Source organism: Dipteris shenzhenensis, chromosome 31, assembly GCF_047967505.1.
Source record: "Dipteris shenzhenensis isolate YYH24624 ecotype China chromosome 31, Dip_SZ_1.0, whole genome shotgun sequence".
NCBI classification, from domain to species: domain Eukaryota; kingdom Viridiplantae; phylum Streptophyta; class Polypodiopsida; order Gleicheniales; family Dipteridaceae; genus Dipteris; species Dipteris shenzhenensis.
In genome coordinates this window covers 47,634,866-47,646,881 of record NC_141626.1, presented here as the reverse complement: position 1 = coordinate 47,646,881, position 12,016 = coordinate 47,634,866, and the positions used below count along the sequence as shown (strand labels likewise).

At 43.6% G+C, this 12,016-nt stretch overlaps 1 protein-coding gene across 1 annotated transcript; it reads left to right on the top strand.

The window, feature by feature from the left end:
• Window positions 1–10,858: 10,858 nt before the first annotated feature.
• Window positions 10,859–11,802, top strand: LOC147881551 (uncharacterized). Its single transcript, XM_087370195.1, has 2 exons — window positions 10,859–11,221; window positions 11,324–11,802. The coding sequence occupies exons 1-2, from the start codon at window positions 11,093–11,095 to the stop codon at window positions 11,492–11,494; spliced, it is 300 nt and encodes a 99-aa protein (XP_087226321.1). The 5' UTR covers window positions 10,859–11,092; the 3' UTR covers window positions 11,495–11,802.
• Window positions 11,803–12,016: the final 214 nt, after the last annotated feature.

The window sequence follows — 12,016 nt, the reverse complement described above, 5'->3', positions numbered from 1 at the left end:
ATAAGGGAGTAGCTGAGAGTTTCAGGGAGCCTACCCCAAGGACCTTGATATGGACAAGGGAGTTGGCTACCATCAGTAGTAGATAGCAGGCTCATGAGGATGAGGCCTTGGCTGGCCTTCAAGGTAGCATGGATATTAGGAGTTAGAAGAGCCATTTGGGCATCTAGAGGTACAGACATCAGAGTGCATATTGGAGTAGGGTTGAGCTAACCTGCATGGCTTGCACAAGGTGGAGGGATGTGGCAAGGACTTGCAGAGACAAAGAGCTAGGAAGAGCTGTACGAGGATCAAGGCAGTAGACTGGAGCAACATGGCCTACATCCAGGAGGACCAAGGGAGTTGTGTACTATAGACAACACTCAAGGAAGGTTTGGATCCTTGGCTATCATTAGGACAATAAGGTACAGGGAACATGATACAGGAGAAGCTTGGGCCTCACCATTGGGTGCACAGCAAGACAACAAGAAGGTCAACTCTTCTAGGCATCAACTGCCTCATAGGTAGCTATTTGGAAGGATAGCTTGGAGGTTTTTTTATTAGAACAGGGTGACAAAGTCTACAGAAGCTCAAGGAGGAGCACACAAGATTAGGATCTAGAAGTGCCACGAAGGTAGTAGGACAACATTTTGCTAGGGACAGAGGACCATAGATTGGTGGGACTCTAGACCTCTTGTGTATTATATCTGGTTGTGGACAAAAATATATTTTGTTGATTTTATATCTCTTGACCACTGTTTATTTCCTAGTTTACACATATGCACATATGGTTGTTTGAGTACACAAAAGAAATAACTTTTGGATTCCATAGTCAAATACTTCTACGTGTAATTCCTAGGATGCCCTATTAGTCTTTTGCTATGGAATACCCTCTGTAGAGGGATTTATTTCTAAAATGGTATCAGAGCCCTAATGGAATTTCATGGGAAGTGGAGCTTGAAGGCAAGGATCTTGCTAAAGGATGACCCTGATTCATTGCTCGGGGGAATATACTTCAATGCCTGAAGGATTGTACCCATCTAGGAGGCTCAGGTGTAGACAAGTGTCTAAAGAATTGTAGCCAGGTGGGAGGCTTAGGCTAAGAAAGGTGTAGCGAAATTGATATTTGGTTATAGACCTTGCTAGATGGAGGGCACGTCAAAACAAACCGTGAGAGCATAGTGCTTGCAAGACCTTAGGCTAGCCACCAATCGGGTCGGTTGGAGGACACTGATACCTGGATTGCTTGAAGTTCAAAGGTGTGTAGTGATTGAGGGTGGTGGTGCCATCAGGCGCTCCCTGTGTACTAGGGTGATTTGTTTGGATGGGACCCTAAGGTTTCTTTACATTTCAAGTACTTTGTGATAATGTAATCGAAGAAGACGTTAATGTTTTTTTCATTGTTTTAATTGTGTGCATCGTTCGGGCAACATGGTTCTTTCTTACTCTTTGTTGGTGTTGACGTAAATGAAGTCCCTGGTGGATCTGGTGAGTGAGAGTGATAACGATAGGTAAATAACTTGTTGTGCACTGATGTGTTATGTATTCAATATGGCATTCCCTACTTTTCTTATCCGTTCATTTGCTGGTGCATTTGTTTGCAAGTTTTATGTTAGGGTAATCTTCACCGCAATGTTTGTTTCTTTGTCAATTTTGTAATGTAGGATGTGCAATATGAAGCCACACCATGTGAATTTAGCATGAATCAATGTCTGTAATGGCTTCCCATAGTTTAGATAATATTGGATTGAAGTTGTTTGTGTATATGTCTTTGGGCTACCTTTGCAAGAAAATAGTTCGTTGTGCGATGTTGCTTCGAAGTGCGAGTATGTAATCATTTTTAGACATTCCAATCTCATTGAAAAATTTCTATATTTCCAATGAGTTTGTGCTATCTTTTCTAAGAAAGGTGTAATTTTCTTGGCTTTATGATGGTGTGTGGGTTCGGCGGTGACTCATGTGTCATGGGGATGTTGAAGAGATGCCGATGGAGCCTCCACTCCAAGCTACTCCTTGTGAGAGCAATGCAAGGCACGAGCTATCCGCAAGTGTTACTCAAGCGGCCTCTAGATTGTTGCAATGTGTTTCCACATGAGAAAGAGAAAAGGGAAGAGGGGAGAAGAGAGGGGAGAAGGGAGAGAGAAGGAGGAGGAGGGAAAAGGAGAGTGAAGGGGGATGGAGTGGCAAACACAAGGGCACTACAATGGAAACAAGAGAACACCCAAAACACTCTCTTGGAAGAGAAGAGAGAGCTTGTATTCAAACTTGTGCAAACAACAATGAAGACCAAAGTCAACACTTTGGCCTTTTATACAAGTCACCTTTTGAAGGGAGGGCCAACCCTTTTTCCTTTTGGCACTCGCCTTCTCTTTACAACCAAAGGCTCTTGGGCTCGTAGGGTGCCAAGGCATATTGCTATTGTTTCCATCTCTCCCGACTAGTAGAAATAGCACTTGTGTTAACCATATTAGAGTGCTTGGGACAAACCTGGAATTAGGAGGTGATCCTAACCGGTTCCCGAATAGTGCTTGTGCTAGCCTCGCGCCTCCAAGGCTCAGGTGATTTGGGGCTCAAACCCCCTAAGTGCCCTCATGCCTTAAGTCATTTGGGGTTCGAAGCCCACGAACGAGGCTCAAAACTTGGAGTGGTGAGGCTTAACTTCCGCGAGACACTCAACAACAGCTTGCAGCTAGAACATACAACCTATGCATGTTGCCTGGATGCTTTAGCCTTTGGGTATTTGGGGATCAAACTCCCTGAGTGTGAGCTGTACTCCTTTCATGTGCACGTTGACGTAGATCTTAAATGTGCACGTTGCTTGCAGTCTTTGGCCTTGGGGTGTTAGCTGGAAGCTACAATCTATGCATGTTGCCTCAAATCCAACTGGCCTTTTGGTATTTGGGGATCAAACTCCCTGAGCTTGTCCATTGAAGTATATCATGAAGCCTAATCACATCTAATCAGTGATTACCTTGCATTCGGTGACTGTACTTTGTGGATGTTAAGATGGTCCTTGTGTGTGTTACTTGGAAGTGGCTCCAACACCATTGTTTTGAGCATAGGTGGTCGGGGGAAGCTGAATCTGTTGTGCCCAACTCTTTTTTGACAAGTTTTTGTCTATTTGTGAGATTGTAATTCCTTGTGTGGTAGGTTGAGATTCGTGATATTTGTGGTTATATACTTATTTATGTTTGCTTCTATGCTCCCACTATTCCACCGCCCATACGCTAGAGCTTCTTTAGCCTAGACCAAACCATGATTATGCTAGCTACCCCTATTCTAGAGTAAACTGTGATCATGCCCACAATTTTGCCAAAAATGATGATGCCATTTCTTAATAGAGGTTTCATCGCTTGGAATCTAGTATTAACACAGCAAAATTCACAGTAGCAACAAAAATCTAGATAGAGAATAATATTTATGACACCAAGCCTTTTGTTATGAATGTCTTTTTCCATGTTTGTAGAGATCTACATGGCTAGTGTATGCAAGATATTATTTTCTTGAGCTTCAATATGAATAGAAGTATTGATATTCAAGTAATATGCTAGTATCTTATCTAATCATAAGACTTATTCATGATGCTACTCGATGCTAATAGTTTTGGTGTTCTCAATCTTGATGTATGGTGAAGGGCCCGTTCCCTCAGATTATAATTCTTTAGTGAAGGAAGCATGCCACCTCCCTATCCACACTATGTGTGATTATAATAATATATCATGTATTACTATAAGAATAATTATGTCTATATTATATCATATATTAGTATAATAGAAACATATAATATTATATCTTATATTACTATAATAGAAACATTCCTCTCTTTTGATGCATGTTCTTGATGCGAGGGAAGATTCAGAATCAACAAAAAACATAACTAGATACAAGATCAAAGGATGACAATTCATATGGTTATAGTCTATGTCACAATATTATATAGGTTACAACCAAGGATGAATTATGAGCTCTTGTGAGCATAGCCTTTTTCATGTATTTTTTGGGCTTCAATTCCCAAAAGGCTCAAATATTTGCACATTACAAAGTCAGTAATAAACACCACCCCTGACATTTGTAGGAAGGATTGGTTCCTAATGGACCCTATGTCATGTCTCATGTCTATATTTTTACTCATTCTTTTTTTCCCTTTAACAAACATTCATTAAAAGGTAGGATTCAAATGCAATCTCAAGTCAGTAGTTACGTGCTCCATAACAAAAATGACACTCTAAAGTATAGAGAGCAAGTAATGAATGAATGAATGCTAAGGAATGTGCAATATAGGTAGTGATCAATGAAAGAATGAATGCTAAGATGAATAAGGGAAGGAATGATAAGCAGATTTAATTTATGACCGTCTCTTAGTGCATTGTGCTACTCATAAAGCCATTTAAAGAGCCATAATCTTCTAGTTTTTTGTGATATGTTATCATCTATTCTTTTTTCGTGGTTGTGCTTTATTGATGGCAAAATTAGTCTTCTACTCTAGTCTAAAGGTGGCCAACCCAATGTAGTTAATTTATTTTATTTTCTTGCTCTATTTTAAGTTATTTATTTGTCTAATGTTTTTATATACCTTTAGTTTCATATGATTAGATTATGTCTTTCTTTAATTAATTTTTGCTTTTCAGCTCCCTATCTTAACCTAGAGTTTCCGCTTGTGTTACTTCTATCTCCAAGTAATTTGGTCGTCCTTGAACTTTCACCCTTTGTGTAGTTTTCACTGGGTTCACCCTTTATTGTTTTTAATTGGTTAATTAGCACCCCCCTTGATTGATCTTGTCACAAAAGTGTTAGATATCAATGCTCCACTCTCATGTAACTACGTGGGAGCTAGCTAACTCTACTTGTAAGCCCCCCATATGAGGAGAAGGCATTTGAGTAGCTCGGTTATCCGGTAGGTCCTGGTTTGGACACCAGATGGGGGCCATGTGTGGCCTGATGGCTGGACGGCTTCAGATAGAGGCACACTGCCAACTAGGCTATATGCAAGTGTAGGAAGGCATCCCATGACTGACCGCACTGAGGGTAGATGGAGCATTTCTCGGGGCAGCCCACTCTCGGGTTGGGGGGCCCGTTTGGAGTCCCAGATGATCCCAGATGGCTCTGGGTCGAACGGTGACCGTAGGTCAGTTGCTCTATTTTGTGCCACGGTTCTATCGTGTGGTCAGTGGCCTATTTTGGCTGACCTCCAGTCGGCCGTTTTGGGTGGACTGGGTCGGTCACCCAATTGGGTATAACCGACTACGACTAGTGGCTATATAAGAGCAAGCCTGTGAAGCCCATTTCATCACTGATTACAGCAACCCTGATTCCTTAACATCCAACCTCCGTCCTCTATTGTTTCCAGCGTGCCATCGAAGCTTCTCTCACAGGAGCGCATAGCTGGGAGGCAGTGCCATCTATTGTATCAATTCTACAGTAATCAAAATTTTGATTCTCCATACTATCTATTTTCTCTCTTGCATATGAGATCCTGTTATCTGTTGATCACATACATTGTATTGTTTTCTTACATGGTATCAGAGCTTGGGCTCTAGCAAGAAGATTTGGTAGTGTGTTTCTGTTTGCGAGCAGATTGTGAGAGATGGCCGAGCCCGCAAGACTGCGAATCCCACCGTTCGGTGAAAGCAGAAAGTTGGATGGCACTAACTATCCACTCTGGAAGTTCAAGATGAAGACCATCCTAAGCGCATACGAGCTTTGGGATACTGCTACTGGGGTGGATGTGAAGCCGGGACCGGATCTAGCCAATGCAGGACAATAGATAGTACCAACTGTGGATGAGATTCTCGCATGGATAAGAAGACATGCAGATGTGTTGTGTTCTATTGTCTACAGTGTAAGTGATTCCATCATGGCGTTAATTCAACATGTCACCACAGCGGAGGAGGCATGGACGGTCTTGAAAAATCAGTACGAGACCACGAATCAGACGCGGATTCAGAATCTGGAGACTCAACTCGCGAACGAGAAACTGTCTGATTCTGAAGCGGCAGAGAAGTTCATCACCAGGGTGAAGAATCTACGCGATCATATGACTGCGATTGGCATCACCATCACCAACGAGAATCTAGCACAAAGGTGCATACAGATTCTCCCACCAAAGTATGACGGTCTTGTTATGGCACTGAATACGCATAATAGAAATCCACCCCTCAACTTTGAGGATTTCAACGCAATGCTTCTGGAGGAGGAGATGCGTTAAAAGATGAGGACTGCTGGAGAAGATTCGGCTTTCTATGCTGGATTAAAGAAAGGTAAGGGTAAGGACTCTGGTAACCCATCTTCTTCTGATGATAAAAAGAGAAAGAAGAAGATCAAGTACTTCTATTGCAACAAGGTAGAGCACAAGCAGAATGAGTGCTGGAAGAAGATTGTAGATGAGAAGAACGGAGTAAAGAAAGAGTCCAGCAACAGCATGTAGGCAGTACCAGTAGAGCTATTCTTAGCAATTTAGGAGATTTGCATGGAGGCAGTTCATGTACCTGCGGAAGAACCATGGATTATTGACAGTGGTGCATCGTGCCACATGACCAGTCTGAAGGATTGGTATACCTCTCTACATCTGGTAGGGAATGACATCCTGGTAGCAGTCGGCAATGATGCAAAATGTTCAGCAAAAGGAAAAGGTACGATGGAGTTATAAAACAATTGTTCGATGTTCTTTATGTGCCAAATATCAAGAGGAACTTGTTGTCCGTTTCTGCGATCACGGATCGGGATATTAAAGTTCAATTCAATAAGAATGGTGCACAGATTTTGGATCTTCAAGGAAAGGTCGTTGGTAAAGGTACAGGGTGCAACAACATCTACAATCTCTCAGCTTTCAGTGCTTGAGCTGATGTGAAGAACACTAAGCTGTGGCATGAGAGGTTTGGTCATCTAAACCTTAGTTCTTTAAACAAGATGCATAAAAGTGGAATGATTGCAAACCTACCAAAAATTATAGATCTGCTCGATGTATGTGAAGCTTGCATGATGGGCAAGCAGCTTGGGTAGCCCTTTCCTAAAGAGGCCAGTAGGGCAAAGGCTCCTCTAGAGCTCGTTCACATGGACCTATGTGGAAAGATAGAGACGGAAGCTTTGGGTGGTTCCTACTACTTCATGATGCTAATCGATGACTACAGTAGAAGGATATGGATATACTTCCTGAAGACTAAAGATTAGGCTTTTAGTAAGTTCAAAGAATGGCATGTAATGGTCGAGAAAGAAATGGGGAGGAAGGTGAAGAAGTTGAGATCAGACAGAGGTGGTGAGTTCACATCAAGTAAATTCGAAAGTTACTGCAAGAGTCACGGGATCAAGAGGCAGAAACCCCCGCCACATACACCACAGCAAAATGGAGTAGCAGAGTGCAAGATGCGCGTCATCTGCAAAATGGGCAGGAGTATGATGAAAGGGAAAGATTTGCCAAAGACTTTCTGGGCTGAAGCATGTAACACAGCAGTTTACATTCTAAATCATAGCTACACGAAGGCTATGAATGGGATGACTCCACTGCAGGCCTTTTCTAGTAAGAAACCTTCAGCTGCACATTTCAGAGTTTTTGGATTTGACTGTTTTGTGCATGTCCCTGATGCTAACAAGACCAAATGGAAACTGAAGAGCCGAAAGTGTATTTTCTTGGGCTACAGTGAAGAGGCGAAGGGTTACCATCTCTATAATCCTGTTACCAAGAAGGTAATGGTAAGTCGCGATGTGGTCTTCTCAGAATAGCTGCATCAATTGGAGGAGGATGCTTCCTTCCTAGACAACTAGGACCAGGATATCCATCCAGTACAACCACCAACAATAGACCGAACTCCCCCAACGATGCTTAGGAGGATCCAAGATAAAGAAGAGGAAGAAGAGCCTGCGGAACCACAACGGCAACGGCCATTCCTGAAGTGGGTAAAGCAGCTTTTGGATGGTAGAGAACCTCCAGCCATTGAGGAGGAACCATCCGAACACCATCGGTCCAAGAGTTTAGAGGAGCAAAGAAGGGCATAGGAACACTTGGTCAACTACGCTTTGATGACAGAGGTGATCCGTGTTGACGAACCCAAGTGTCTTGAAGAGGCACAGGGTGATGATAGGTGGATGGAGGCTATGCAGTTGGAGTATGGCTCCATAATGAAGAACACTTGGCACCTTGTGGATTGACCACCAAAACACAAGGTCATCAGCACCAAGTGGGTGTACAAGACCAAGTACAAGTCCGATGGCACGTTGGATAAGTACAAGGCTTGGCTCATGGCAAAAGGATTCGCACAGATACATGGTTTTGATTATCAGGATACTTTTGCTCCCACAGCTTGACTAACCACAATTCGTAGTGTTTTGGCTTTAGCTGCCCAGGGAAGTTGGCTCGTATTTCAGATGGATGTAAAATCCACCTTTTTGAATGGAGATCTCAAGGAGGAGGTATACATGGAAAAACCACTAGGTTTTGTGATCCGCGGTTCAGAAGGTAAAGTCTGTAAACTAAAGAAGGCGCTTTACGGGCTAAAATAGGCCCCACGAGCATGGTACCAATGGATTGATGCCTACTTTCTGTAAAACGGGTTCAGGAGGAGCCCATCTGATGCAAATTTGTATATCTACAAAGAAGGAGGCAGATGTATGATCGTGGTCCTTTATGTGGACGACCTTGTCATAACAGGGAACCATGAAGAGAAGATCTCGCAAACAAAGCATTTGCTAGGAAGAGAGTTTGAAATGACAGACCTTGGACTGATGCATTTCTGTTTGGGGATTGAAGTTTGGCAAGAGCCAAAATAGATCTTCATTTCATAGCTGAAGTATGCACTGGAGAGATACTGAAGGCATTTGGCATGGCTGAGTGCAAGATAGTTGGCACCCCTATGGAGGTTGACGTGAAGCTCTCAAACAAGGATTCATCACCACTGCTGGACGAAGTGAAGTACAGAAGGCTTATGGGCAGTTTGATTTACTTGTGCAACACGTGGCCGGACATCAGCTTTGCGACTGGTGTACTAAGTAGGTTTTCCAATAAGCCCTGGGAGAACCATTGGAGGGCAGGGATGCGTGTGCTGAAATACATCAAAGGCACACTTGATTATGGCATCACCTATACCAAGGGCAACATCTTGATCAGATTCTGTGACTCGGATTGGGCAGGAGACGTGGACAGCAGGAGATCAATGACAGGTTACTATTTCTCACTTGGATCTGGAGCTGTGTCATGGGTCAGCAAGAAGCAACCTACAGTTGCTCTTTCTTCTACCGAGGCTGAGTACAAATCAACATGTTTTGCTTCTTGTGAGGCAGTGTGGTTGAGGAGGATTTTAGGGGACATGGGTGCAGTGCAGAACAAGCCTACGCAGTTATCATGTGACAATCAGAGTTGCATGGCGATTGCAAAGAACCCTGTGTTCCACGCTCGCACAAAACAAATTAAGATTCAATATCACTTTGTACACGAGCTCATCATGGATGGAGAGGTCGACTTGCTGTACTGTCTGACTACAGAGAATGCTGCGGACATCTTCACGAAGGCTCTTGGAAGAGACTTGCTAGAGAGGCATCTTCATCGACTTGGCATTGGGCCGAAAAAGTAAGTTCACTTGCGGGTGGACATTGAGGGGGGGTGTTAGATATCAATGCTCCACTCTCGTGTAACTACGTGGGAACTAGCTAACTCTACTTGTAAGCCCCCATATGAGGAGAAGGAATTTGAGTAGCTCGCTTATCCGGTAGATCCTGGTTTGGACACCAGATGGGGGCCATGTGTGGCCTGATGGCTGGACGACTTCAGATAGAGTTGGCACACTGCCAACTAGGCTACATGCAAGTGCGGAAGGCATCCCATGACTGACCGCACTGAGGGTAGAGGGAGGATTTCTCGGGGCAGCCCACTCTCGGGTTACAGGGCCCGTTTGGAGCCCCAGATGATCCCGGATGGCTCTAGGCCGAACAATAACTATAGGTCAGTTGCTCTATTTTGTGCCACGGTTCTATCTTGTGTTCGGTGGCCTATTTCGAGACTGACCCCCAGTTGGCCGTTTTGGGCGGACTAGGTCGGTCACCCAATTGGGTCTAACGGTGGCTATATAAGACCAAGTCTGTGAAGCCCATTTCATCACTGGCTACAACAACCTTGATTCCTTAGCATCCAGCCTCCGTCCTCTACTATTTCCAGCATGCCATTGAAGCTTCTCTCACAGGAGCGCACGGCTGGGAGGCAGTGCAATCAAAATTTTGATTCTCCATACTATCTGTTTTCTCTCTTGCATACAAGATCCTGTTATCTGTTGAGCACAGATGTTGTATTGTTTTCTTACAAAAAGGATGGTCTTTTAAGGGTGTGGACCACCCCACAGGTTTTTTTTCACTTAAGAGGGTGGTTTTTCCCTTCTTATGGTTTTCAATATTGGGTGTGGCCTACCCCCTTATTGTTTCTCACTCTTTGGTTTTGGAAAAACCCACTTTTGATGCTTTAAGATAAATAAAATCTATTGGTGGTGACGTGGTGTCTTTGAAGTTTATACTGTGGAATCTAGTTGGATGTCTAGTTCTTCAGTGAAGCAATAACAAGCCAGGGAAAACATGCATTACCTATCTACCCAAACGAAACTATGATGTTCTAACACTCAATATTGATTGGATGTTGGTAGATAATTAGACCTCGACATCGGAGCTAGGGCTACTTAACAGATTTGACATTTTATTTTACCAAACTTGTGCTCAATCTTTGTAACCTAAATGACCTCCTAAGAAAGTAAGCTTGCCCGTTGCACCAAAAAACCAGGCCAAAACCACGTAGAGTCTTATTAGACCACGCTTTGCAATAAGGGATTTTTGTATGATTGATGGCAGCTAAAACGAGGACCATGATTCGTGAGCGACGGGCGTTTTCCCTTTCCGAGTGACGAAGAAGAAGTCTTTGGATTGGGGTGCTGCTCACGAAACTGAGCTCGCTGTCACAAAGCGTGTGCCATAACCGACTTTCCGCTCCTCACGCGCATTCCGATTGCTGCATATAAACATCGTCTTCACTCTCTCAAGCCCATCATCGTCCTTCCCATTCTTGCATTAATCCAATCTCCGCCCTTCTCCGCTCATTCTTCGCACCCTCATTTCCCCCTACCGGCTTATTGCGTTTGTTGCAGAGCGAATGGCCTCCCATCACCACACCACCGATCCAGCGCAAAAGATGCATGCGGCCCAGAAAGAGGCGAAGGAGCACAAGCACCGCCAACACATGGCAGACGCCTGCGCGGTAGCCGCAGGTGTATTTGCTGTGGTAAGGACGAAACACCGATTGGGTGTTACTTAGTAGCGTCGTATGACTTGATTTTTTGAGCGTTGTAGTGACTCTTGCTCTTTGTTGTTCGATTTTGTGCAGCATGAGCGACATGAGGCAAAGAAGCATCCAGAGGAGCGTCACGCGCACAAGGTGCGAGAGCATGTCGCTGGGGCGATTGCGATCGGAGCTGGTGCGATGGCAATTCATGAGAAGCATGAGAGGAAGGAAGCCAAAAAGGAGGCCAAGCATTCTCGTCACCACCACCATTAGACGCAGAAATGCCACTTTCTTGTCTTTTGGATTGAATTTTCCTTCAAAGATCTTTCCATCATTTTACTCGATGGCAGCTACTTTCAACACGATTATTTGAAATATTTCTCAAGGGCCCTCGAAACCATCATGTGATCACATGAATGAATTTTTTGCTACATCTAAAATTTTCCAAACTTCTTAAAGAGCCACAAATGACGTCAACCTTAGGCCAAGAGTTGTGTTGACGTTTGTGGTAGAATAAAATCCTATTAAAATCAAGTTCTTTTATTTGCACCTATGAATACCACTAAGCTTTGAATAGAAAACTCTCTAAGCTTTGGGCCCTATTTCTCTGGCTTTTTATACATTTAATCAACAATCGAGGGGGAAAATCTCTGGAGACAAAATATTCATAATCTACACATTTTTTTGTAGTTTGATTTTGTAGATTTGCTATTTGTTTTTATGATTAATGAAAAGAAGGAGGAGGGGATTAGGAGAGGAGGAGCAGGGAAGCCATGGAGGGAGTAGTATGGAGCC

Coding starts and splice junctions, on each gene's coding strand:
- LOC147881551 (XM_087370195.1), top strand. CDS start 11,093: ATGGCCTCCCATCACCACACCACCGATCCAGCGCAAAAGATGCATGCG. Junction 11,222..11,323: donor CCGCAGGTGTATTTGCTGTG/GTAAGGACGAAA, acceptor GATTTTGTGCAG/CATGAGCGACATGAGGCAAA.